At 29.3% G+C, this 24239-nt stretch overlaps 3 protein-coding genes across 3 annotated transcripts in view; 2 read left to right on the top strand and 1 right to left on the bottom strand.

Moving 5' to 3' along the window:
- The window catches only part of LOC105365427 (high mobility group protein DSP1-like), an 8548-nt gene extending 7813 nt beyond the window's left edge, over positions 1 to 735 (top strand). Inside the window, exons 4-5 of the mRNA XM_011503581.1 lie at positions 23 to 197; positions 316 to 735. Of these exons, the coding sequence (XP_011501883.1) occupies positions 23 to 197; positions 316 to 414 (274 nt within the window). The 3' untranslated portion in view covers positions 415 to 735. The remainder of the gene's footprint in view (positions 1 to 22; positions 198 to 315) is intronic.
- A 2192-nt stretch (positions 736 to 2927) lies between these two features.
- On the bottom strand, positions 2928 to 5557 carry LOC105365426 (alkylated DNA repair protein alkB homolog 8). The gene is made up of 7 exons (XM_011503580.1): positions 5126 to 5557; positions 4795 to 5026; positions 4600 to 4722; positions 4322 to 4525; positions 3846 to 4231; positions 3621 to 3776; positions 2928 to 3550 (listed from the first exon to the last, which is right to left on the bottom strand). Exons 1-7 carry the CDS (start codon positions 5234 to 5236, stop codon positions 2999 to 3001), a joined length of 1764 nt encoding a protein of 587 aa, XP_011501882.1. The 5' UTR covers positions 5237 to 5557; the 3' UTR covers positions 2928 to 2998.
- Positions 5558 to 10514: 4957 nt separating this feature from the next.
- The window catches only part of LOC105365513 (alpha-protein kinase 1), a 21917-nt gene continuing 8192 nt past the window's right edge, over positions 10515 to 24239 (top strand). The window contains 4 exon segments of the mRNA XM_011503705.1: positions 10515 to 10591; positions 19657 to 19788; positions 20220 to 20402; positions 22902 to 23098. Of these exon segments, the coding sequence (XP_011502007.1) occupies positions 19698 to 19788; positions 20220 to 20402; positions 22902 to 23098 (471 nt within the window). The 5' untranslated portion in view covers positions 10515 to 10591; positions 19657 to 19697.

Below are 24239 nucleotides of genomic sequence, written 5' to 3'. Positions count from 1 at the left end.
AAATTACAATATTTGTTTGCAGCGCGGCATTCTTCTGGTTCTTCAACGATGAGCGTGGTAAGGTTAAGATGCTGAACCCTGAATACGGCGTAGGTGACATTGCTAAGGAACTCGGAAAAAGATGGTCCGATGCTGGTCCTGAACTCAAAGGCAAATATGAGGCTATGGCTGAAAAGGACAAAGCTCGATACGAAAGAGTAAGTATCGCAGGGTTTCCGGAGGATGGATGTAAACAGCGCCGGGATGACACTGTGTGCTCTAAAATAAAATATAATAAAATCAGTACTCAAGCCGTATTATTTTGACCTATTGCAGGAAATGACTGCGTATAAAAAGAAGATGAAGGATGGACCCGGAGTTGGCGCACCCGCAGCGGCCAAAAGCGAGGAGGAATGGGAGGAAGAAGACGAATAGCAAGGAGAGTAACAAATAGCGGACGCACGTCAAAAATCTCATCTATCACCCCGTGTCCTTGATCCCGATGCATACCTCACCTACTGTACATACCATTGACCTTAGCGTGAGCGTACTTACACCACTAGGAGAACAAATAACTAACCACCAGTCCCCCGACTGTTCACAATAATAATTAAAAAAAAAACCGCGATTATAATAATTATTTTAAAAGAAAATTGTATGTGTGAGTGATATGCGAGAGGAGATTGTGTGAGTGACATTTGTATTTTAACATATTGATAGTAACATGTAAAGTGGCATAGGATAGAGAAAGGAAAATGAGAAACGAGAATGATAGTGGTGCCCACTTTTCTATCTTGGGGTGGAAGGCGCAGGGGCTTTATTATCGCTGACTTTGTCTCCACTCTATGTTAAAAAGCGGCAAAAAAAGATAAAAACATTTGATTTAGTTATTAATAAATATTAAATAAAAAAAAAATAAAAAAAATAATAAATAAGATGGAAAGGACAATTATATTAATCGACGGAGCGTTCCACCTCCAGAGGATATGCTCGCGGAACGTTATCAGTTCAGTTCATTCGGTGCCAGCGTAGTATGCGATTAATAAGATAATAAAGCAGTTTTTGTAATTACTCAATTTTTGTACAGTTATATTTCTTACTCTTTAATTAATTCTCATGCTCGGATCGGCTGAATGAATCGCGCAGGTGGGGAGATGGTGGCTTTACCTTTTTTCTATTTTATTTTATTTGCGATTCTAAATGAAGAGTGTGCCGATATGCTGCACCTCGCTGTACCTGTGTAATTTATATCGATGTTATGAAAACCACTAATGGTACGATTCGATCTCAATCGCGTACGTTTCAATGCGATCTCGAGTTATATGATACTCTTATCTAGGACTGCGACGCGCGTGATTGAGCGTAATATTTAATTAGCGAGTGGGTAACGAGCGAAAGAAAGCCAAAGGCAGCTTTCTTAAATCAAAACAAAGCAAATTTTTTCGAAATTTTTGCTCCACGACCGAATAGCACATAATTCATTATTAATGTATTGCACAGATGTGAGATGACGAAAGAACGGAAAGAAGGAAGTAAAAGAGTGTCTGTTGTGCGTGCATCATAAATCATTGTTATTCCACTCCTCTCGATTGTAATATGCTGTTTATCGTTGGAACGGGGATTATAGTGCTGAAATCTGTTTTATCAGTCGTTGTAACGCAACATAGTACGCTCGATTTACATATTTTTTTGTAAACGAATTAGTACAAGTAATCAATGTAATTTAATTTGAACTTTCTTTTTTTAATTTTTGAACATAGCGCGGCATTCATTTCGGCTAAGAAAATTAAAAAAAATTTATTATTTTTTAATATAATAGAAATTCTAATTTAAAATTTGTACACCAACGAATGTGTGTGTGTGTATATATATATATATATATATATATACCCACACATAAACACACACATATACATGCATTTTCTTATAGAAAGATATCGGTCCCTGCCATTTACCATCGTTATATCCCCTTCTTACAAACATTCATTTTGTTAAAAAAAAAAGGGTTTTTTAAAAAAAAAAAAAAAAAAAAAAATGACAAGCTTCTATAAATATTTTCTCAAAATCTAATAACACGATATATTATTCGTTTTTCGTTCGAGGACAAAAGCGATGAGCTGGTGTGCTAAGTATGATATATCACACCGTCTTACATGAAAATCATTCTGGTGTACAGCAGGCTGTATTATAATAAATTATTGTGGTTTCTTGTAATGTTAACATTCCTAGGTCTTAGTATGTACAGATTACCTAATCGTCATCGATTAGAGCAAACTATATAAGACAGTGAAGGGCTGCTAAGCTCTATATTACTTCAAGATTTTATTGCCAGGATGATGATTATGATAATTATATGTGAGAAAAAATATGCAAGAAGCGTGTTGCTTCTTTATAATTAGACTGATATGTATTACAAACAAAAGAAAAATAATAATTACGTAACGAAGAGAATATTCTCATTTTCACTTGGCCACCAATTTCAGCATTAAGCTCTTCGTCTCCCCCACATATACAATGTCATGAAAAATACGACTGTATGATTGCTATTATAATACGACAATGTGTAAGAACAAAAGGAGTAGGATGAGTGAAAAGGCAAAAATTAACAAAAATCTGTTTTAAAGGGAGCTGGAGGACTTATAATGTAAAATAAAAAATTGTAATATTTTAATACTGATTTGCAGATGTGCATAATTTTAAACGATATAGCTGGTTAAAAATGAATTGTACTGATACTGAAAAGCAGATACATTGATGGTGATAATGAATAAAAACAAATATTGAAAATAAAACATTCATGACAAAAAAATTTCTGTGTTACTCTAGGAAATATTTTAGTTTCAAAAAAAAAAAATGCTTGTTTTGTATACTCTTAGGGATTAAATAAATTTTTCAAAAAATATACCGATTTGTTATATTGGTGTATATATATATATTTATTACACGTTTTTATTTGAAAGAAAGTTATATCAATATCATTTCTATTTGGAATTTGTATTTTTTTTTTATCGGTTTTGTCCTATAATTTTTCTAGTACAACACACCAATTTCCTTGATCATAATAAACGTCATTTATACGTATTGAGGGAAAAAATGAGCACAAATGTTCTAATTCTCCTTCTTCAAAAACATGATAAAATCGCAGAACTTTTTCTCCATTTTTATGTTTCCATGGAACAAGCATATCACTATGAGTAAATTCGGTTCGATTTTCGTGAATAGGCAATATCATCTTGATTTTTGTTGTATCAAAATGCACCTCTTCACTTATTTTTCTGTCTTTTTTACTTTTTGTACTACATTTTAAATATTTGGACTTTACATAATTTTTGTTTTGTTCTTTGGCCCATACATAAATAAGTGCATGGCCACCAAGTCTTAAAACTCGTACGATCTCAGAAATAGCTTGCTTTCTTCTTTCACTAGTTGTAAAATGATGAATGACTGCGATGCATAAAACTACATCCAATAAATTTGATTTATATGGAAGTTTGAGACTATCTGCTAATACAATTTGAAAACCTCTATTTTGACATATTTGAGCAAGACCTCTGCTATAATCACAACCTATCTAAAATAAAAATATTCATCTTTTACTAATTATTACGGCATATAAGTTAACTAATAAATGGCAAATTTACTTTAAAAATATTTGAATGTCCGAACAGATATTTTCCATTACCACAACCAACATCGAGTAAAAAACTACCAGTTTCTATATTTTCAATAAATTTTGTGACATTTGGCCATTGTTTATATCTTGTTTCATTAAAATGATCTGAAATTTCTTCGTAAACCTAATAGAATTATAAAAAATGAATTTTTCCTTACTTTTAAATACGTAACGTTCAACAAATATAACTTACTTTGTGTACGTAAGATTTTTCAAGTTTAGCAGCTATAGAATTATTAATTTTTGTAATTTTTGAAATACTTTTATTATCACAGCTGTGGTTGAATATACACGTACAGTTATCTTTACGAATTTTTCGAAATGTAAAAGAAATCCTGGTACCACGTGGACGCGTTGAAAAACCATTACTAGTTTTTATAGTATCATTATGTCTAGGGCATATACCATGGCTCCAAGCATAACGAGCTTCGCCACTTAATACTAACAACGATCTCACTGGTAAGTCAAGTTCAATTTTTTTATCACCGTATTTAAAATCCATTATGTATGGTGAGCCAAGAGATAGGGATAATATAGGATCTTCAAATACACTGTGAGTATCTATATGAGATGGTATTCCTTGAAAATATTAAAATGGGTATAAGTAAAATATGGAAAATATAAAAAAAAAAACTATATTTACAGAGAAATGAAATTTATAAAATATACCTTGACCAGGTAAGTATTTATTTACAGTAATTTGATCATAGACAAAATATCCATAACCATGCTGCTCAAATAGTTTTTGTAGGAATTCATATTTTTTTGGTATTGGTATTGTAGGATAATTAATATCTACTAAATTGTTATCATATTGAAATTTGTAACCAAAGTGTTTGACTGTTCTGTGCTTTAATTCTGAATCCGTATTACCTGTATTGCAAGTAAATGATATTGAAATTAATTAAAGCAATATATCATTCGTTAAAAAAATTTAAACATTTTACCATCTTGTTCTTCCCAATCAATACTTTCTATTAACATCGATTCTTGTTCTGGAGTTATAAAATCAATCCATAACTTTGATCCAGGTGGTAATATATTTTCAATCTTGTCCTCCAAGTAATTAACTGTAATTTAATAATTTTAATATTTTTATACACCGCTATTAACTATAAAATCAACATTTTTAAAAACATTACCTCCTTTAATATACAATAGATAAAAATGTATATTGTATTTGGGTATTTTTAAATTACCATGAACCTTATCGTAAAATTCCTTGGAACAATCTACCGAGAGGAAATCAATAAAACAATATGATTTTCCAGGGGGCATTATTACGTGAAAATTTGGTATTATTTTTTCTATAAATTGTTCCAAAACTTCTCTTTGAAGACCAGTTACTAATCCAGCATTACAAATAGCTAAATACTTAAAAAAATAATAATAAATAGTATTATTAAGTATAATTTATGGGACTAAAATAGTAGTACTTTTAAAATAAATGTAACAGTAATAAAATTTATTTACTTGCGTTGGCTCTTTGGAGTATTCAATATTCAAATCTCTAACGAGCCTGTGTTGCGCTCGTTTTTGTTTGCGTTGACATTTTTTAATGAATTTCGTAGTTTTCGTATCCATGATGAATTACGATATTCAGCATATTATTAGTGGATAATTACAAATCCTACAGAAATTATAAATCCGCCTATCTTTCGGATAAGTTAAAATTATATTATACCGATATTTTAACACTAATGTAAATTGGTTAAATTAAAATTTGACTCATTATTTAACGATACAAAGAAATTGATTAAATTAATATTAACGTCTACATATTGAATAGATATTGTATTACTCTGCTACACAATGCACTTAACACCATATACCAAATAAACATGTCAATTTACTTATAATTTTCATATTCTTTGTTTTTCTTCAATACTGTTTTTTTTTTTACTTAAAAAATTTCAATAATTATCTTTTATTCCGTTCATTAGTATTGGATATATGTAGATTTTAATAATGAGCCTTACAACATCCCAACCTCGACAAGTCGGAGGTTCTAAAAGACTTGGGACAACTCTAATTCAACGATACTTTTCTTCTCATTGTCATTGTTAATCGGACATACAAAAAACAAAAAGAAAACAAAAAAAAAGAAAAAAAAGGAGGAATCGGGACAAAAGCAAGTCGTGTCGTAATTAACTAAGCTTTTATTTACAATGCGTTTTCAAGATACGCATTGCAATCACTAAAATATGGTATATGCGATAGAAAGTGAAGCTAATTGATTCTTCCAATGCGTATGACAATATAAAGCAAGAGTATGCTTACCGTAAGCTAGGTTTATATAGATATATTGGAAGATGGTTAAACGCCTTTGGTTTTCATGCCAGGGAAGAAGCGACTGTAGTATCGCGCCATCTTTCGATTTCTCCTGAAATAAATTTACCTGACTGTATTTTCGAACTTTTTATATTTCTATTATCATCTACCAAAATAACCTAATTTCATATATATATATATATATATATATATATATATATATACATGATTTATAATACGTTGATAAGCGATAGTCAGCTGCTGTAATATCGAATCATCTCACCTACTCATGATATTAGGAATTAGATAATAACAATGTCAGTAAATTTATTGTAATTTTTTAATCGCGCCTAAACGTTGGTTCAATTTCTTCTGTTTTAGCATCAAGATCTCTTGATTAAAAATTTGTGATATTCCAATAATTTATACTTTATGTCAATTGTGCTTTAGCCAGCCTTGAAACAAATAAATAATTGAAGACAACTTCTTATAATAAAATCAAAATTCACAAAATTTCACAACCACGTAAAACTTCATTTTGTATATAATCTTGAACTTTAATCGTTAATTATGCGTCGTTCAGTTATAAGAATTTAATGTTAAATAGCCAATATCTATTAAGCCATTGGAATGTCTTGTAAATATTAGCATATAAATATTATTTATAGATAATTTTTTTCACAAAAATATATTGTTAAAGAAGGCAATGTAATTACTTCTGGATTAGAAATTTCACTGTAATTTAAACGTATAAGAGAATTAATGATGACACTACTGTTCAAATACCAAATTATGTCATGTACAACTTATACAAAACTGTTCGATTCACATAGAAACTATTGCATGAAATATAATTACATTATAGAATAGTTCTTTGTAAATCAACAAAAAATTTTAGATATTTTCTTTATATACTTTCCTCGTGAAATATTGAAAAAAGTTTGGTGTCATTCACAAAAAAATATCTTTATAGATAGTAAATTCAAATTAATTGATGCTTTACATTATTTAACTCAAAGCCACTTATTACTGTGGATAAATTATTACATGTTGTTAATAAAAATATTGATTTTGAAAAGTTCTATATTTTTTATAGCTTTTAAATTACAAAAAATCGTACAATTTAGCGTTTTAAAAATTCTTCTCAACTCTACTTTTAATTTCAATAAAAAAAAAAAAACTTAACTAGACATTACTTATAATTTAATAATAAAAATATAAGAAGTTCTCTTTAAAATCATTTATGGATATTATATAATTAAATAACCTTGTTTTCAAAACAATTTAATTAAAATGACAATAATATTTACTGAAAATCTTTAGGTGTATTATTTAGCATTAAATATTTGATATATTTTATGATTTGGATAAACATGATAATCGATAAATTTTTCTTCATTGCACAATTCTTAAGCATAACAATTGCAATAAATTATTTATAAGTAATTATAGATTTGTATGTGAATAAATTAAATTATTAAAATTTATCATAAGATAAGATAAATTTTTTAAATATAATCTTATACGTATATTATTCTGACATCAATATATATTTCCAGTGAAATTCTGTACAATCTTTTTAATAAGAACTTATTAATATATTGATACCCTCGCACACAGATAATTACTGGTATTTTAAACTATTATGTGTTATTTCAGACAGTATTCATACTTTTGTATAAACTCGTCCTTAATTATAAATTATAATATTTAATATTGTATACATTTCAATCAATTAGACTAAGGAAAGTAGTTAGAAATGTATACGTGTTAAAATATCTACAAAAGATGAAGTTCATATTTATAAGACGAAGAAAATAGTGATTAATTACATATACTTTCATAATTAACACCACTACATAGTATGTTAAGTGTTTAATTAAAGAAATAAATAATTTTTAAAGTCTTTAAAAGTTATGTAATGTTGTTAACACTAAATTTTTAGGATCCTTAATTGAATACATATTAATAATAATATGATAATTACTTCAAACAATCAATAACATTATATTTGAGTACAAGTTTTGCTAACACTAGCAAATTTTCTAATTTAAAATCTAATCATATGTTGACTGTACGACTAAACTGCATGATTTTCACTATTCAAAGTTTTCGTCTAACAATTTTATCTGTCCAATATGCCAATATCATAAAATAATTTACATGAAAGAAATTTTTAAAATTTAATTTTAACAATATAATAAAAGTTATATTAAACACAAATGTGGTGTTTTATTTGTTTCAGTTTCTATTTTAAGTTTTAGATTAATTTTTTGACATCTCTTAACGACAAAGCAAAACACATAAACTTCTTCCAAAAATTTGTATTCTATTATTTTTTTTTATGATATTATATAATAAAATATTTCATTTATAATCTTTGATTTATAATATTTATTTGAAAGATGACAGTAGAAAAAATTAATTAATAACTGAAAAATTGTAATATAAATAAAAATTAAAAAATTTTCAAATTATAAAATTATAATTTTAAATACGTAAGTAATTGATGAAAATAATTTATAGATTTTTTTTTATATAATTTGAATTTTACAAATTATGAAATTGTTATAGATCTTATACATATGGACATTTGTAAGCAAAAACTTAGAGAGTGAACACAAATTAATAATTATATAATAATATTTATCAAAAATTTTAAGTAAAATTTATATTTAGCATGTAAAAACTTTATTAAAAATATGCATAAAGAAATATATTCATATATATTATTAAATGAGCAGATTACATTAGATATGATTTTTCCTGAAATTGGTGCATGTATGAGTATACATATTGTTTATACATACATACATATATATATATATATATATATATATATTAATGCAATTAATATATGACATATTTAAACGTGACAATGAATATTTTATGAATTATTTGAAATCTATTGTTAAGAAATTAATGATTATATAGAATGTAATTTTATCTAAATATTTATATTTATAATTCTAAATATAAGCTCTGGTCGATTTTGACGTTTAAGCCCTTGTTGTATATAATTATTATTCAGATAAAATTACTCATTGATTGATATTGTTACCTTGCGATAGTTGAGTTACGTAATCGATAGTGTTATATTAAGTATTCATTTGATAGAAATATTTACAAGTACTGTTTAAAAATGTTTTTACGAATAAAATCTTCCTTGAATAAAAAAAGTTTGAGTCCAAGGAGGTGTCTCACTGGAATCTCATTAATTATCTAAACTATAATATTATAAATAAAATTTATAATTTACGATCGTGTATTAATGATGATGAGAAAAGGCTTTATATTTCTAAATTACAATAATACACATTTATATCATAAGTTTCCGACTCATTTTTAAGCTTTATAACTGCTATCTAGATTTTTAAGAAGACTTAACTATTAATATAAGTGATTTATCTTGTCAATTATACACTTTTGAAAGATTGCTATTTCAATTAATATAAATTAAATTTTTCTATTATTTTAGATCTACCTCGCAAATTATCATATTGTATTTCTCAAAAAGAATCGAAAAAATGTTATTCACATTGTGAGGTCATAATTAATTTTTCTACGGTGGTACGATATTGTTAAAATAAAATTTTTTGATTTTTACATTATGACAAATTCATGCCATTTATACTCTTATAAAACATTACTAATTATTGTCACTATTTATTTATATTCAAATTTACTTCTCTGTAAAAACATATGATTATAAATTATACGTTAATAATAAAAATCCTATAAAAATATCAGTAGCTAAACATATTCCCAATATTAAAGAAAAATGTTATCATATTGATATACGATAATTTTTAATCTATGCAAATTTACATATAGAATTACATACATATGAAATATTATTAATATATCTTATTTTAAATTTTTATATCTTTAACTTGATTATCTTATTTACATATGAGTTTTTAGTTCTCTTTAAATCTAAAACGAATATTTAATTCATAATTCGGAAACTCCATTATATTAAAAATATGCTATTAATCTTTTCTGCAATTTTAATTGATCAAATGATCATCATTAATTTTTCGGAAAGAAACCTCATCGTTTGGTACGAAAGATAAAAAACAGATTAAAAAATCTTTTACACAGGTCAGTTTTTCGTGTAGTTGCATAGTCTGTGAGTTAAAATTGTAACCAATATTGCTTTGAATCGAATTTGATTGTAAAAATTAAAATCGAACTCTAAATCGAATCAAATGATAAGTAAAATGCAAAAGATGACCAGTGACATTTCTATGTCGTATTACGAGATGCATTATCATTAAACAATTATCGCTCATCTTTCAAGGAGCTCAACCCTTAAAAATTATTCGAATGATTCCGTGATACTACTATCGCGAATTTCTTAGTTGAACGAGAATCGAGTCTTAGTAGCGATGCCAGCGCGCAAAGTGAAAGCCATTGAACGTATTAAAGAAGCTGCGAACGAGCAAGTAAAAGAAAGAGAGAGGAGAATTTTGTGCTCGTGTGCGTGCGTGTGTGTGTGTGTGGTGTGCGGTGTGTGTGAGTGAGGGAGGGAGGGACGGAGAAGCAGAGGGAGCGAACGATCCCAAACTCCTAGACGATTTCCAGTTACTTCGAGGCGGCCGATCGAGTAATGTGCCCCGCTGCACCTTCACGGTTCAACGACGACATTTAAAACGAGGATACAGGGTGAGTCTTCGATCCTTTCCATTTCCTTTCCATTTAATTTTATCTTATTCGAGCCTTAATTTATCTCTGTTTTGACACTGTCGTGATAATTCTATAATTTCGAAAGGATGACTAAGTATGTTGTCTTTCCAAGTGTTCGAATTTTCGGATGCTCATAGGGGATGAAATTAGGGTTCTTTGATATATATATATCGAGATCTAGATTCTTAAGATTGAAGATACATATGAGTCTCTCTCTCTCTCTCTCTCTCTCTCTCTCTCACACACACACACTCACACACACACGCGCGCGCGCGCGCGCGCACACACACACACACACACACACAAAACATAGCACTCCCGCACTCACTGTCAATCCTTGTGAATTGTATTTCTAGTGAATTCGAATGATTGTACATATATTATTTGCGAAACTTATTTAATTGAGTGCGAAAGCGCGGTACGAACCGTTGGAGTGAATCTAATAATACATTCTAATATATTTATTATAAAATCGCTTATACGTACATTATTTATTATGCATATTAATCAACGTGGAATATTACGCTCGACTTAAGCGTCGTACTATTGGTGCCTCCAATAATGTATGCTTAGTTTTCGTTTTAACTTCTCATCTTACATTATTAAATTGTTTTAAAAAGAATGAAAACATATATGGGCGTGATATTGCAGAAAAATTATCTAACGAGATTAATGAAACTTCCTAATATTAGATTCTCGTTGTAGCGGACGCGATCTCCCAAAGATTCACGGTGATAAGCAATTGAGGAATTTGAGTGAAAGTGTTGCTCACTGCCTTGCAACCCGGTTCCGTGTCGCTTGTACGTAAGACCGCGACTCCTCGCAAAATATGTTGCTCTACACACGCCTGTCTCTATTTATTTAATCAACCTACCTTAATTTGCGTTTATTAATATTGCTTCGATGGGAGGTTCGCCGATCATCGAGCAGATATTTATTAATATAAAATGTAATGAGAGTGTTGGATACCTCGTAATGAACAAAAATTGTGACGTAAAACGAGTGGTCTGTGTGCCAAACTTGGGTAAATCAGTAGAAGGACACCATAGTATGTGGCATTATGAAATTATCCAACGATATTTTAACAGTACTCGTCTCTAGTTTTACGTTACTTATCTCCATACTCTTCGATTCTTTATGTTTACCGTGAGTATTTTCTCGAACTTTGTTTTATTAATGTAACTTTGAGCTGAAGTAAATGATTAGTTTTGATGTAGTATATATAGTACATTAATTAAATACAAATATCGCTATCGATAAAAAAGTGGGTATATTAATTTTTAAAATTTTGTAATAGATTTTGTAACACTTACTCATGCCTCTATATATATATTAATAAATATATATATATATATATATGTATACATATGAATAATAAAATAAGATTATTATTGTTGAGTTATAATGGAATTGTGCGATAGAATTTTTACAAAGATATAAAAATGATTTCAATTTATTTAATTTATTTATATCTATATTTATTTATATATTGTTATTTAGATCATTTTTCGAGTATAAATAAAAATTTATAACCCAAGCAATAATAAGAGTGAATACGGAGTTTGGTCGAGGAGGTTCCACTTTTTTCTTCTTTTTTCTAACCCACTTTTAATTCGACAAAAGTATTTTAATTTTTAACGGACTTATAAACGTCGAACTTTCATTTTCATGTTCTCTATAATACACAAGTCACAAATTGATTTAGTTTTTTACATTGATAATTGTTTTAAAACTATTCGCCACTTTAATTACAAGCGTTCGGGTAAGGAAGCAACTGATTGTCGGAGATTTGGCAAGGTGCGAGGAAGATAAATACACACGCACCCTTATACAACGCAATCAGTCACAGCGACGTAATGAAAAGAAAAGTTCCCATCGCAGATTCGCCACAGTGAGCTGTCGGGCAGCCGGTATGCGACGCTGCTGTTGAAACACAATTAGCCCGCGTGAACTCGTGGCTTCCGTGACGCAATGAAACGCGTGACTCTCACGATCGGTCTCATTTCGTGCGTAACTGTCCTCAGTCTCTCGATCAACGACTTTCGATTGATTTGTTGTGTCCACGAGGTCAAGGATCCGAGTTTAGCGTTTAAGAATTTATGGAAAGGATTGGACGAGACGGTAATAATAATGCCTACTCACCCTTAGATTATTCAACAACCATCTTAACGGCTACGTATAATAACGTACTTCAGAAGCTCCTACCCCAGCCCCATGAATTCTTAGAGAAAAAGTACACGTGTATATCGACGTTTAAATCTGAGGATAATTAATAGACGTAGAATAGCTGCACCATTAATCAGTGACTACAAAACGGACAATCATTGGACATTAAAGCAATCGTGCGTAAAGAAAATTATCTCCGGCAATTACAGATCGACATTATGTATATGGTTTCTCTCATTTTTATCATTTACCATAGGGGCGGAATGCGTTTGAATTTAAAAGTCTATCAGGGAATTTGGCCGATACGCAAATAAATGCTTGTTGGCGATGAAGAAAATCTCATAATTATTCTATTATTTTATTATTAATGTTTTTGATTAATATTTGCACGGGAACATTAATGATTGTGCACTACTTAGTTGTTTGAGTTGATTGAACGCCAATAATACTCTTTATATATTTCGCAAGGTATTCGGATAGCAGTAGTATTGTCAAATTAGTGGACTATTGTAATAATAGCGCGAACGAACGTTGAACACTGCAATTTTGACATGATTGACAATTTCGACAATTTCGACAATTTCGACAATTTCGATATAGAGTGGCATGAAACATTCCCTCCACTACCATTGGCAACGCCAATGCCAAGTTGCTGGATCGACGTAGGGGAAAGTGTCTTGTATTGCCACTGGCTCAAGCTCGCTTGTACATACATGTGTAGTGCGCAATCGAGCCGTATAATGAGAAAACGTGCGCGGTCCTGTTCCCTCGATAAGTCTGCAATTATTGTGGAACGCGTCGCGAAAGTGACTCAAGGCGAGACGTGCACGCGACTAAACTCACGTGCCCTACCCTTCGCCGACTGGCACCAAAAATTTAATCAGCTTGATTTTTATCAGCAAACCCAGTATATAATGATGGAACAACTTGCTAATTATCGAAACTCATATTTTTTCTCACGAATCTTTAGTCCCATCCTTTATATATGTGTAATAATTCGCCTTAATTAGTAACAGGCATTGCAATATAATGAGATGGACGAAATCCGTATATATGGAAAAAATAGTAGATGGTGCTTCCTTGTATTTTAATTTTAGTTCAATTATACGTGTCACTCCTTCGGTTCCCTTCGTCTTTAGGGCACACAAGCCATAAACGAAAATTCATTTTTTTTCTTCAATCTCAGCATGTCCGTTTCAAATATTTATTTCGAATGCAGTCAATTGCACATTTAATTGATTATTCATTAATGCCAAATATTCTTCTAAAACTCGATATTCTTTATTGAAATTTAAGCTTCACTATTCTTATTGTATAATAATCTTCAGATGCAAAATGTTCGATGTTCAATGTTCCTTTCATATTCATCGACAGTGCTTATGGTTCTTACATTTGGTTTGAAATCTGAAAAATTTACGCTTACCCTTTCAATGCGAAAGATATGAAAGAAAGTATTTATGCTTTCATAAATATGCATTGCCGAACGCGCTTTGTTTGTTCTGTCTTTGGTATTTGATAAAACCAATGGAACAAGGGATGTATTATTGTACAAAGAGCATGCTTAAGCCATAATAATAAGAGATTAGTGACGAGAAAGTCACGAGGGATTACCTTACACGCGTCTACTATAAATAGATCGAAATAAAGAGAGTTAATAGTGAAGTCACTGGTTGCTTTTGCGATTTCCTGCCACCAAGTTTCTGCTTAGAGTAAAATGAAGCTCGGAAAATAAAGATGCATCCTCAAACTCAAATGTTTCTTACTAGCTCCATGGAATTTAAGCATTGATAGTCCAAGTATCTGTAGCGTTTGTCCCATACGATTACATGTGCTCCTCGAAGCATCGTTGACGAAGGAAAACTATCAATTTTTCTGGACAAGAATGGCTAACGCGATTCGTGAAAACAGGGAACAATTGGTATGGTCTTGAGATTCACGTGAACAACGGTGAAGGCGAGTTATGTTTTTTTGGAAAAAGCGACGTACGTTATGATTTCACATACGTAATTCACTATTGCGTAAACTTGCGTGTAACCCACGGCAATAAAGAACGTAAATTTACATTTATGTTAAGCACTGGTTGTGTAATCGCTGAGTTATTCGTTAGAAAAGAGACAGAAAAAAAACTCGTTTCACATTCTGACTGCACATTGTTATTATATTTTACAATAAGCCTAGTATCAACGGGATTCTCTATTTCATCCGTAATTCGGCCTTTCCTTATTTCAAGTTTCACTTTGAATTATGTGGAATGAAACATAATTTCCAATGCTAAGATGAACCGATCTTATCTCATAAGCTTACATCGTTCGAAATTATTCAAAATTCTATGGACTATGAATAAAAATGGTGTCTTTCCTTGATAATTTTTAGTTATTAATAGAGCCTATTAAATACTATTATTTAAATATTATGTATTACGTATAGATAATTTTGTTTTTCAGCTAAAATCTTTATTAATCTTTTTTGAAATCGTTGAAATCTCACGATTAAATAATAACAACAGAGACAATAACAATAACGACATTAGTATATAATAATAAAATTCTTCAGCATACATAAACAGTTAAAATGTTGATAATAAAAATAGTTTTCATAAATATTACAATAAATAAGTTATTCTTTATAATGGCTGTAATGTAATGAAATAATGATTTGTCAATTTTAGGCCGACAATTCTATTTTCAAATATTATTTAATTAAATAAAATAATATCTAGTTTAGCAATCCTTGATCTTAATGTCCCCGGTGGATACGGGATTAGAGGGTAATGGAATTTGGAAAAATTTTATGCAATCATTTGCCTGATTAATTTGAACACCCTTAGTCTTGTAAGCATTTCAAGAAAATCTAAAGCAATGAGTATAAGTATTTTGTATTTTTCGATCAGTGCTCTATTGAGGCAAATTTGATGAATTCCCTTTAAAATAACTACTATAACTTTACGTAATCCACTACTTTGTAAAAGCTATTGAATTTTTCTAATTACTGCGAATTACCATCTGATAGTATCTGAAATTTTAAAAAATTTTAAACGATAGCCTCGTACGTTATTTATAATGTTACTAATCAAATTACACTTTTATTTAATCAGTAATTATATTAACATTAACGTTGAATAGGTTAATTATAATAAATTGCTCTTTTTATTTGCGATTAAGTATCTCACACAGTTTTTCGTACTTTCCAAATGTCACGTATATCCAAGAAATGGTGATTTCGCTTTCTTTTCTCGTATGTCACCAATCGAAATTTCAATCTATATCTAGGATTTTCTATGAAAGTACCGCTGCTTAATAAAATGCGGTACTCTAACGTCCCGATGAATGTGAGACAGTTTTTACAAGTTTGAAGTACTCGGGGACTTGCACTCTTATTGAAAACTCTTATTCAAAATATTGAAGAAATAAATACTTATACACAGACGCGCTTTCGAGTCAGCGATGAGAATATTTCCAATATTCGGGCGAGTGACCGATTTTAATGTATTCTGCTGCATTTTTATATGCCCCCCACTTCATACGCAATGCACTTTTGTGCTCAAAAGTTATTGTACTGTCACCATCCTTCTTCTTCTTTTTCAAAATCTTTCTCATTATTTCTTTCTTCCTTCATCTGCCCCTCTCTTTTTCGCTCTTTTCCTTTTTGTATCTGTCGAGCTTGATCGTCATTCGCCAAGCTAGTGCGGACTTGAGAAACGAGAGCTGAGTCTTCTTCATATGTGTGACTCATTTTGGTACAGCTATCTCAGCGAAAGGAAAATGATCGAACGCGAATTTTCCGTGGATGCGAGGTCGGAAAAGCATAGCGCGCCGGTCAAATGAGAGTGAAAGGAGCGAAGAAGCGAGAACGAACTCGCTTTACCTAGGTTATTCTCTGCGTAAGTTTGGATTTTTCGACAACGAATTACAATGATTCGCTTATGAATGGAATTCTTTATAAGTCACTTTATTTTTAAAAGAATTTAAACTCGTGTAAATTTAAAAAAAAAAAAATTATACAGAAGTACTATTGTCATTAAGCCATTGAAATCTCATAATAGTGATATTAATGAAATTTTAATTTAAGAGCAAGACTAATCTCAATTTAGATATCGACATATTTCAAAGACTATTATTGATTTGATGAACTCTCTAGTAGAAATATTTTCATTAACTTTATCGATTTTTCCGAGGAAGTATCAAAGTTCGTGTACAGCTTTAAACCATAATATAGCAAAACAATAAATATTTTATATTGAAAATAAAAATTTAATCGAGCATACGAGTCTAACTAAATCGGTCATTTTTGTCACCATAAAAGTATCTAATAATTGTTAAATCAGATTAATTTTTTACATTAATTGAATCTTCGAAGTAGTTGTGGACTTATCGAAGAAAAATTACAACGATACGTGTGGGATAAACAACTTTTGTTATGAAAACATATAACATTATTGTTTTAGTTTTTATGCAATTAATTTCATTGCAAAGTAACTAGAAATTGACAATTGTACATTTGTTTTTTCGTTTTGAAAGAAAAGTTAGCTTCCATTGCAGCAAGTTTTTGGCAAATTTATTATGCCCAATGTACATTTCCATACTATAGGCATTTATTTGTAACAAATATTAACGAATAATAGCGTATTCGAGCTTTGGTGTGTGGGTCGGATTTACTTATTAGCTCATAAGCATTCTCGTTTCATTTTAGAAAAGAAAATTCTATAATAAACTAGGGCAATTCTCATTATCTGTATGTCATTATTTGAAGAGTAATTTTATAAATAGTTGATAAAAATTAAGAAATAATAGAATATTTAGCTGCTTATTATCAATTAGATCATGTAACAATAACATTGTAGTTATTCATTATTATTATTATTATTATTATTATTAAATTTGTGACTGATTATTAAACAATGTATAAATGTTATTCTATTTGATTGTAATACATTTGTTCCAACACTTTTCATTCAAAATATATAAATTTATATTGTTCTGCACATGCATAATTTTAATAAAAAAAATAATTCTTATAGAAAGCTATTTTTACTGTAGTAATACAGTGTTTTATGTGGCATTTCCCTCCGATTATCAATCCTCCTGTAATTTTCAACATATAATTCAACATATTTTCAAATAAGAAAAAAATTCAATATATAAAATTATGATCTTATTAAAAATAGATGCATCATTTATGAAAATAAAATTATTTTATTTACTTTTTGTAGTAATAATATTGATAGAAATGTATGATTTAAATTTCGTTTTTAATGAATGTTTCAACTACGTTCAACGACTTCCTTAGAAAATGAATTTGCATATGCATAACCCAAAGTTGAAATCAATTGTGTGTTTATAATATAAACTACATATTATAATGTCAGAATTTTCTATTAATTTTGCTCAAATTCAGAATAACATCGACAATATTATTTAAAATCAACATCAATTATATAAATTAATTATAAAGATATTTTTCGAGATAACTTTAAAATCAACAAAGCTCATAAAATTATGTGCTTTATCTTTTTTTCTAAATGAATATATAAAAGTCGTCGAGCATATTTATAAATTTTACAATGAAAAATACAAGATATGTACTTATCAAAAAAAAGTCTTATTAAAATTAAATTTACGTTTAATGAAAAATAAAAGAATATAAGCACATTATGTTAATTTTTTTTTATAAACAAACTTAGAAAATTAGACGCGCAACATATTAGATTGTTTTTTATTTATTTATTTATTTATATATTTATAAATATTTATAAAATATTTATAAACTATAAAATCACTTCTGTATTAGAATATTCAGTATATATATGCATTTATTTAAATAACATACTAAATTGTAATTTTGTACTAAGTACAAAGAAATCTAAAAAATACGAAGTCCATAGATTTCGAAGTGCAATTGTATTGTCTTCATGCATCTCTTGCAATTTTCATCCATACACGTGTTGTTAGAGCATAATGATGTATAAGCAGTTGGTAAAATTATTCGATCTTATATACGTAATACCTTCAATCTTTTAGTGAAATAATTTTTTCCATAATATAAAACGAATAAATTTTCTTTCTTTATGAGTAAAAGCTTATCATAGTAAAAATTTGAAAATTGGTACCGAAGTATACAAACATGACGGTAGTAACCTCATCAATTTTGATAACATATTTTTAATTGGTGTAGTCATATGATCGTTAATTATAAAAGTCTTGTTTATTACATTGAGATTTATACTTTCTAAGCACCTACTATTGCGCAATGTTACATGTTAAATGATTAAGGTAGATTCTTCTGTGAAATAGTTTTGCTGTTCTTCACTTACATTGACCCGTCGACAATTAATACTAAAGTCTATTTAACGAACCTTGTATTCGCGAGCATTATTTTTTTTTCTTTTCTAAGATATAATGCATAAATCACTTTGTAGGCTTGTAATAGATAACAATTTTAACCATAACAACCCTTCATTAACGTATGAATAAATGTCAACCGACTACCCATTTTTGCTATCATTCAACTCACTACCCATTAAATGTTTTACTTTATTATTCAATTCTCGAATAAACCTAATAATTACAATTTTCCGCTTCCTAATATATACAATATAATTCATTATAAGCTTTAATCAATTCACACATCAACAGTGCTTATTTTCTCAGATAAATGAATATTGAATTTTACATAATTTACCAAATACTCAAAGCCTAAATTGACACTCAGCGATTTTCAATGATTAGATTATACAAGCTGCAAATCATATATCAGTAGATGGTTTGTCTGAAAAATTTTCTCGTGGCTCGTCTCTATCTAACTGACAATTCATTAATAATTCATTAATAATTCATTAGTTATTCATTAATAATTCATTAATAACCTATTGATATTTACAGATACGTAAAATTTAGAGGCACCATACAATGCTATTCGTGTGATGTACAAGAGAAAGAGTAACAGTAGCAGTAGTAGCAGCAGTAGCAGCATGACGTTCAGGCTTCCCGCTCAATTTGTTATCCTTGCCCTTGGTAAGTGTCGTTACAGTTTTTCGTGTTCACTATACATTTTTTCTGCTCTTAAATCATAATTTGCGGGTCATCGCGAAGCGTCATAATGCTCGGTTGCAAGGTCACACCATATTAATCTCAGCGATATTTAAATACAGTCTGCAACGCGCACAAATATAATATCTGCGTTTATTATATCACGTAATACGGGCCGAAAGGAAAAGGTGTTGTGAATTTATAGATAAGGTATAGGTCACCTAGCTGCTCAAAATATACCATTAAAATGCTGAACGTTGAGAGGCAGGCGATTGAACATTAAAGTCCATTGTCGGGCGGAGAACGCACGTTAGTTGCGTCTAATTGGGAAACTTTTTCCTCATTCGTGTTTCCAAGTATCTACTGTATCTAATATCGTAAAGGGACAACAGTATTAATTGCATTTTTTATTTTAGTGGTAAGCTGCACGGCCCAAATCTACGCAAACGAGACGTCACAGGGGTTAGAACTTTCCAAGGCGTTGAACGAGCCTTCCGAGAAAAATGACTACATAACCCAAACTGTTTATGGTTTTCTCGACTTCACCACCACCATCGCGAATACGGTGATGGTTTTTAGTCCGCAAAGTGCCCCGCCAGGTAAGCTTATCCACGGTCATCATAATCTGAAGAATATTTCAAATTTAAGCCATCTGACTCTGCTAATTATAAGTGAGAGGTAATTTTGACTAGGGAATTTATTTGGCTTGTCTAACACGATGTTTCGTCTACAATGTAGAAATATTTCTTAATCATTGAACGAATATTCACAATACTTACAGATCAGATTCTATTTAGCGTTACAAAATATGCTATTGAATTCTCAATTATCGTTTCCCGAATTCATTCATTTGAATACTCCTGAATAAAAATTTGTCCCATCAAACCTCTAATATGCAATCCAATATTTGTATCTCAATGATTAAATTGAAATGGATATAAAATTATACATAGAAATTCTAAATAAGTATTGCAACTAATGAATTAATACATGTATTTTTAGCAATTATTTGAAATTTTTATGGGCTATTTACTTTTACACCTACATGTAAATATCTATTTGCAGAGAGTGAGAGTGAGAGAAAAAGAGACCGCGGGGGGGGGGGGGTAAGCATGAATTAAAGTCGGCAATAATGATAGAGTAGGTAAGTCGTCAACTTGGTAGCGTATTTCATGTATTACGTGTGCTTTACGTACATTATGCTTCACTTCAATTTTCATCACTTTTTTTACATGTGCCATAATAGATTGAACTTGTTAAACTTATTTTATAATAATCTTTATTTACTTATTGAGTTAAAATGCTATTTTTAAATCGTTTTTATATGGAACTGATGATATTAATTGCACACAGTTTCACTATGCACTCTGTAATTTCATATTAATTTGATATAATTTAACACTTACAGAGTTTACGTGTCGTTTTCTGATTTAAAGCTCTGGAAGGAATGGAGACTTTTATAATTATTATATTAACCTTTCATATTATCCTTTACATTATTTAATAATCAATATTTATCAATACAAAATTCTTTGAACATATTTGGGTAGATTTAGAAAAAAATATTTTAAAAGATGGATTATTGTTATTATTATAAAGCTAGTATATAAAAGACTAATTTCTATTTGTACTTTGTACTTAATATTTCATGAAAGGGCTAAAATTGCGACAGATTATTTTATATTTTTATCGTTTTGCTTTTTTTTAATTTTTGACAATAAACTGAAGACAATGGTTACCCACTTTATTTAATTTTATTAGGTTTTACATAAATTGTTATTCAAGTCGTGGCATTATATATATATATATATATATATATATATATATTTGTATGGCACAATAAAAATGCTAATAAAAATTTGTTTCTAAAAGGTAGCATACTTAATTTCAAAGTAGGTGCCGATTATAATCTATCTAAATGCATTTTAATATTAAATATTAAAAAAACATTTTGATTAATTATTACACGCGCATCCTCTAACCTATACAATTTAGATGTAGGCACATAATACGGTGTTGTCACTTTTTCTTTTTTTTTTGAATTAACGAGATTAAAAGTTTGTATATATGTTTTACTTTGGATAAAATAATATTATTTATGCTTACAAGAACAAACTTGTATTTAAAATATATTTTTATTTGCAACGGCTAACTAAAACATTTGCCTTTCCTCGATCTCATATTAAATATTATGCTTTTAATTATATAGAAATCATAATTGTGGAAATACTAATGTTAAATCTTACTTATATGTAAGTGATTCTTGAAAAATAATAAGGGTATAATCGTTATTGAATTGTTGGCGTCTAAAAAAGAACCCGAAAAATAATTTGTTTGCAAAACAAAGAAAATATCTACAATAAATAAAAAATTGAAAGATATACGTATCGATACATTATCAAAGTTCTTGATCGCCTTAAAAAAAACATGTATACTTATACAGTCGGTATAATTTAATTTCTCATTTTATAAATACTCATTTTATAAATGATTACAACGACTTACATTGTACGATAAATTGAATAAATATATGATTGTAGAAAAAAACACTCTTTGCGAGCCTGACGCTAGTGCAATAATATGCAGATTTAATAAAGAATAATACAGTGGCCTCAGTTGAACGTTTACTAGCATTTACTTCGCCGCTTTCTCCTGAACTTTACGTCTCAGGGCCAAAAATCGAATCTCCACTCTGCCTAACTCGACTCGTCCATTACTACTAATAGCGAGTTACTGACTTAAGAAAGTCTCTTAAGGTCTAATTTGCGATTGTGCAACATGTAAATATTCACAAATATTAAAAAAAAAAATCGTTTCTAAATTATCTAGACATTTGGATCGATCAACAGACACGTTGTCAAAGTAGTTCAATCGAAGAATAAATAGAACCAACAGTGCATTTTAGAAAACCATTAACTTTCATTTAATAATAACGGTAGTTTAATAGTCGTTTCGCGACGAATTACATATTTTTCAACTATTTGAAAGGCTACGCGGTAATAGAGATTAAATATCTGATGGATGGGTTTTTAAATATAACATAGGACTAAATAATAAGATTAGGTATAAGAATAAGATAAGGTGATAATACATTTTAGAGGGATCTCGGGAGTCGAAATCCGCGAGTTCTCCGGCCATCGAAACAAAGCCATCTATGGATAAGAACAATTTGGATATACAACCAAGCAAAACGTATAAAAGTGACGAGACAAAGAAGGAGGAATCTCAAATCGTTGTACACTCCGTCATCGAGCAGAATATTGTCAACCAGTTGGACGAGTCGACCTCCAACGAGGTAAGACAAAGATCCGGCTAATGTTCATCGAAATATTTTACTGATCCTACGATTTTTACTGATAAATTATTTTGAGCGTAAACCTCTTATACAAGTATATTTAAATCGTTCGATCATAGACAAAAGGCTGATTTATTCAAAGTGGATTTTTTCTTCGTCAAAATTTATTCTGTATCTTATTGTCCATTTTATTCAATGTTAAAAAAAATTAGAGTTAATGTATAGTGAAAATATTTCTTCAATATTTTTCTATTATTTTTAATAAATTTTCTAGACTTTTAAGAATTACTTAAATTATTATGAATAATTTTATCTTAAATATTTCTATTATTGCATAAACGATCAGTACTTTATCAGAAACAAATATGATGATTTTATTGGTTTAAAAGCTATCGAGTGTCTAGTTTTAAACTATAAAACTGCTTTGAATATAATTATTTCTTATATTTTAGCATTGATACTAAGCATGCTAAGAGTCATCATTTATTTCGGCATACACCGTTACATACATATGCATTTACACTTTTTTCAAAAAAAGTGTACATTCATGAATTTTATAGTATAAGACTTAAAATAAAATATGTACTTAAATATTTGCACGTTTTTTTATCAACTAATTTAAATAAATCCATTTCACGTGATATATATAAATAAATTAAAACAAATACATATGCAACAATTCTATGAATATATATAAATATAAATAAATAAATATATATATATATATATATATATATATATATTTAAAATCAAAATATTAACAGATGAATAATTTTTGACTTTACTATTATAATGCTTGTACAATAAAATAGATAATGAAAAGAGCAAGTGATTAGCTTATTATTTGAACTTTTGATAGAAAATCACGTAATAAATGAGAGAAGGAGGGCAGGGATATCGGATTGAAATAAATCTTTAAACGAACATTCTAATCTACAGAATTATACCCACCAACTGGAAAAGTTTATGCACGCTTATTTTCGCTTTCCATAAATGCAGGCGAGTGGCCGTTGATGGTTCGTTCGTACTTTTTTTATGCTCAATATATTTCTTTATACGCGTATTAACTGCGATGATAAATAAGAAGGTAGCACAAGTCTTCTTAAAAGTCGGGATAATAAATACGCGCGGAAGTTTACTG

The sequence above is a fragment of the Ceratosolen solmsi genome, unplaced genomic scaffold, assembly GCF_000503995.2.
Source record: "Ceratosolen solmsi marchali unplaced genomic scaffold, CerSol_1.0 scaffold8, whole genome shotgun sequence".
Lineage (NCBI taxonomy): Eukaryota > Metazoa > Arthropoda > Insecta > Hymenoptera > Agaonidae > Ceratosolen > Ceratosolen solmsi.
Note: the sequence above shows the minus strand (reverse complement) of the source record. Positions and strands in the feature narration are given on the sequence as shown.

Excerpts from the sequence above, each read along its gene's own strand:
- LOC105365426 (XM_011503580.1), bottom strand. The coding sequence starts at position 5,236 with ATGGATACGAAAACTACGAAATTCATTAAAAAATGTCAACGCAAACAA. Across the intron at positions 5,027-5,125 it reads ACTCCAAAGAGCCAACGCAA|TATTTAGCTATTTGTAATGC; the intron begins GTAAATAAATTT and ends TATTTTTTTAAG. Across the intron at positions 4,723-4,794 it reads TCTATTGTATATTAAAGGAG|TTAATTACTTGGAGGACAAG; the intron begins GTAATGTTTTTA and ends ATTAAATTACAG.